At 70.1% G+C, this 3,950-nt stretch overlaps 2 protein-coding genes across 2 annotated transcripts in view; both read right to left on the bottom strand.

The window, feature by feature from the left end:
* Nucleotides 1–2,627, bottom strand: part of RBCK1 (RANBP2-type and C3HC4-type zinc finger containing 1) — a 5,883-nt gene extending 3,256 nt beyond the window's left edge. The window contains exons 1-5 of the mRNA XM_025212186.1: nucleotides 1,810–2,627; nucleotides 1,276–1,338; nucleotides 704–848; nucleotides 219–312; nucleotides 1–50 (exon numbers count right to left, since the gene is read on the bottom strand). Coding sequence (XP_025067971.1) covers nucleotides 1–50; nucleotides 219–312; nucleotides 704–848; nucleotides 1,276–1,338; nucleotides 1,810–2,602 — 1,145 coding nt within the window. The 5' untranslated portion in view covers nucleotides 2,603–2,627. The remainder of the gene's footprint in view (nucleotides 51–218; nucleotides 313–703; nucleotides 849–1,275; nucleotides 1,339–1,809) is intronic.
* Nucleotides 2,628–3,171: 544 nt separating this feature from the next.
* The window catches only part of TRIB3 (tribbles pseudokinase 3), a 4,859-nt gene continuing 4,080 nt past the window's right edge, over nucleotides 3,172–3,950 (bottom strand). Inside the window, exon 4 of the mRNA XM_025212185.1 lies at nucleotides 3,172–3,941. Within this exon, the coding sequence (XP_025067970.1) occupies nucleotides 3,209–3,941 (733 nt within the window). The 3' untranslated portion in view covers nucleotides 3,172–3,208. The remainder of the gene's footprint in view (nucleotides 3,942–3,950) is intronic.

The raw sequence follows: 3,950 nt of genomic DNA, 5'->3' as shown, positions 1-3,950 counted from the left end.
CCGATGACCCACCGCTGGACGCCAGGCGGGAACCCGTACTGCGCGAACACCTGGAGCCGAGGGGCCGGGGCTGAGACCGCCGGGACCCGCCAGCCCCGCAGGGCGGACAGATGGACGGACAGGAGCATGGGGCAAGCCGGCCACAGTTGTTGCCCAGCACGGGGCAACCCGAGGGGCTTGTCCCGCTCGCGCCCCCCCACACCGTGCCCTGCTCCTACCATGTCCTTGAGCGATGCCAGGGTCATGTGGGGCCGGACCCGCAGGTGGATGGGCACCGTGTGCATCTGGGCGTCCTCCACCCCCACCCACAGCCTGGGGGCACAGAGGAGCGGGGTGTCAGTCGTGCCTCCGCGACCCCCCGCCACCCTGGACGGCCTCGTCCTCCCGCTCGCACCTTCCCATCACCCCGAATAGCCCCAGCGCGGCCCCCCTCTCTCTGCCCCGCGCTGCCCTGAAGGCTGGGGACCATTGCCCAGCTCCACACCCTTCTTGCATGGGCAGCAGCAGTAGGCGCTTATCCTCTCCTCCAGTTAGAGGATAAGGGACTCGAGGAGACTGGGGTCCCACCGGTTTCTGAGTCCTATGGCAGCAGCAATAGTAGGCTGTTGTCTTCTCCTCTAGACTGGCCCCTAGAGCCCCCCCTCTCCTGCCCAGGCTGCCCCGCCAGCTCCTACCCCTGACACGCAGTAGCACCGGTGCTCACCGTATCTCTTGCTGGGGGTAGGCCTGCTCTTTCAGCTGCACGCTCATGGAGACGGCCAGCTCCGCCAGCTCGCCGGCGCACTGGCACGCCAGCACCTGGTCCCCGCTCTCGATGGCCTCGGCCAGCCGCTGGGCCAGCTCCTCCGCTACGGAGAGGAGCGGGCAGGGTGAGCCGCGGGCTGGGGTGACCAGGCAGGGCCCAGCGGGGTCACAGACTCTGCTTGCTTGCACAGGCTAATAGGATCCTGAATTGGATTTGTTCTGCCTGGCTTGAGCCCCCCACGCATCGCCAGCACCTGGTCCCCGCTCTCGATGGCCTCGGCCAGCCGCTGGGCCAGCTCCTCCGCTACGGAGAGGAGCGGGCAGGGTGAGCCGCGGGCTGGGGTGACCAGGCAGGGCCCAGCGGGGTCACAGACTCTGCTTGCTTGCACAGGCTAATAGGATCCTGAATTGGATTTGTTCTGCCTGGCTTGAGCCCCCCACGCATCCTGCCCCCTTCCCCGCCGGCCAGCTCATGCCCCCCCGCGCCCACCTGGGGTGATGGCACAAGGACCGCGTCCCACCCGCGCCCACCTTTCCTCGTCGTCTCCTCCATGCGCGCCGCCCCCCGGCCGGCAGCACGGCAGTGTGCGGGGCCTGCTGCAAGGCGGGGAGGGGGAGGGAGAGGGAGCATCGGGGGGTGGGGGGGACGTAACCGGCTTCTCCACAACACCCCAAGCCTGGAGCAAGGGCTGTGCAGCATGGACGTGGTCAAGCTGGCACTGAAGCAGGCAGCCGTGGTGCTGGGCAAGGGGCAGAGTCCCAGCCGGAGCAGGGCACTGGGCCCTGCAGCCTGCTGCTGGCGTGGGCTCCTGGCACCCCCCAGGCCCAAGCCAGCCCCACACAAGCCCCATCCCGCAAGACAACGGTCTGGGTTCAAGCTGCCACCTCCCTGCAGGGCAGGGGCAGGGGCAGGTGCCAGGTCCCGGGCGGCCGCAGGGCCACGATCCAGGAAGAGGAGGTGGCAGGCACGGGGCCAGAGCCACACGCACTTCCCAGCCAGAGACGGGGCCGTGGAGGCGAGCAGGCCGGAGCCCCGAGCTGCCAGCGCTTGCCTGGCGCACTTACCGCCCGGAGCCCCGTGCCTGCCCGTGGCCTGGACCCCGGTGCTGGGACCAGCTGGAGGCCGGGGCTGACAGCAAGGGAAACCGAAAGCAGAGCGGAGGAGGAGGAAGTGGGACAGAGCCGGGCAGGGCAGGGCGGAGGCACAGGCAGAAACCGAAAGCCAGCCCTCCCGAGGCAGCCAGACCCGTGGCACCTGCCCCTTGCCTGCTGCTCCCTTCAGCCCCCTTCTCCCAGGCAGCCAGGGAGCAAGGGGGGCTGGGAGCTGCCACCCGCACGGGGCACGGCTCTGCCGCCTTCCTGGGCTGCCCCCGCTTTGCACACCGAGCCCCCAGCCCCGCGCCCACGTCCTGAGCCCTTCGGTAGCGGGCCAAAATCTTCCCTGCGGTGTTTGGCCCCGGGGCTGCGGGGCTGGGCCCCAGGGTGGGCACCATTGGGCAGGGGGGCAGACCCCAGAAGGTGCGAGTGGGAAGGGGCAGGGGAGGAGGCCGATGCCAGCTCCAGGGGGGAGCAGGGTGCGGGACCCTTCTCCTCCTCGGTGGCTTGAGGTGCCCGGATTAGCCTCCGCCCCAGACCCCGGGCACCTGCAGCACACAGCAGGCCTGGGACCTGATGGCCCTGGGGGGCTTGGTTGCTGCCTGGGATCTCCCTGGGGGCATCGGGCGTCGTGCCCCTGCTTGCTGGTTTGCAATAAGCGGCCCCAGCACCCATCTCCTCTCCCCCAACTCCTGCCCGACACCCCGCGCCACAGAGGCAGGCACTGGGGGTGAGTTAGTGTCATGAACTTTTTATTATTCATCCAACGTCAGGACACGAGAGTGCTGGTGCTGCGTGCGAGAGTGCAGCTGGCGCAAAGCACGGGGCGGCACCTCCTGGGGTGGGCTGGGCTCGGAGCAGCCGTGGGTGCCCGTGGCGGGGGGAGCAGGAGGGCAAAGCCAGCCCGCTGCAGACCCCCAGGGCTGGCCACGAGGGCAGGTTCAGGCTCCCTGCGTGGGTGGATTCAGAGTCCCGGCGAGAGAGGACTGCCCCGGCTGCTGGCCGTCCAGCCCATGGGCTGGGGGCATTGCTAGTGACTGGAGTTGCAGGCAGTTCTTTGGCACACGTAGGTACAAGCACCCCCAGCACGGGGCACTCGGGGCGGGGGTGTCATCACAGTAACCCCGTCCTCCCTGAGTCCGAGGTGTGGAAAGTGTGGGCAGCTTCCCGCCGGGCAGGCGTGGGGACGACCCGGGTCCGGGCGTGGATGTGGCTGGTCCCCAGGTCTAAGGCACGTGGGCGTGAGTGTTGGCCGGGCACCCGGCCAGGATCGAGCCTGAGCTGCAGGCACCCCGGCACAAGCTGGGGCCCAGAGGCCATCCCCTGCCCCTCTCACTTGGCTAGCACGTCCTGGGGGCTCTCCAGAGGCTCAGCTGTACAAGTCTTCCTCCTGCTCCTCCTCATCCCTCCTGCCCCTGACGTCCGGCACCACTTGGTCCAGCCCCCGCCTCCAGGAGGGGCCGGAGCAGGGCTCCTGGGTGGCCCCCCCGCCGCCGGCAAGCCAGGGGTGCAGCAGGATGCCCGGGGTGCTGAGCCGCTCTGCCGGGGTCTTGCGCAGCAGGCAGCGGACGAGGCACCGGGCGCGGGGCGAGAGGCCGCCGGGGATGGCGAAGGCACCGTGGCGGATCTTGCTGAAGAGCAGGGTGGGCTCGGCCTCCTGGAAGGGGTAGCGCCCCACCAGCATGGTGTACAGCACCACGCCCAGGCTCCACACGTCGGCCGCCTTCCCCGAGTACCGCGGCCTGGTGTGGAGGATCTCGGGGCCCACGTAGGCCGGGCAGCCGTGCTTGTCCGACAGGGCGTCATCGGGGCCGCTCAGGACACACGCGTCCTCCAGGCTCTCCAGCACCAGCCTGGTCCTGCGGGTGTTAGCGACCAGGGTCACCCACACCCACAGGCCACAGCCCCCGCCGCGGCCGGGCAGGCGCCAGGAGCCCGGGCACCTGGACGACATCGCGTCCCCCGGGCAAGGACCAGTTGATGGCAGGTCTGTAGTTCGCTGTGCCCCCGGCACCCCGCAGCCTGTGCCCGGCTGGAGAGGTGCATTGAGCCTCCCCCCAGGCCCAGCAGCCCCCGCCCCCCGGACCCGCCCCGCCTCCCCTCTCCCGGCC

Source organism: Alligator sinensis, unplaced genomic scaffold (assembly GCF_000455745.1).
Source record: "Alligator sinensis unplaced genomic scaffold, ASM45574v1 scaffold1032_1, whole genome shotgun sequence".
Taxonomy (NCBI): Eukaryota; Metazoa; Chordata; order Crocodylia; family Alligatoridae; genus Alligator; species Alligator sinensis.
The sequence above is the reverse complement of the archived record's forward strand: the minus strand, read 5'-3'. Positions and strand labels throughout refer to the sequence as shown.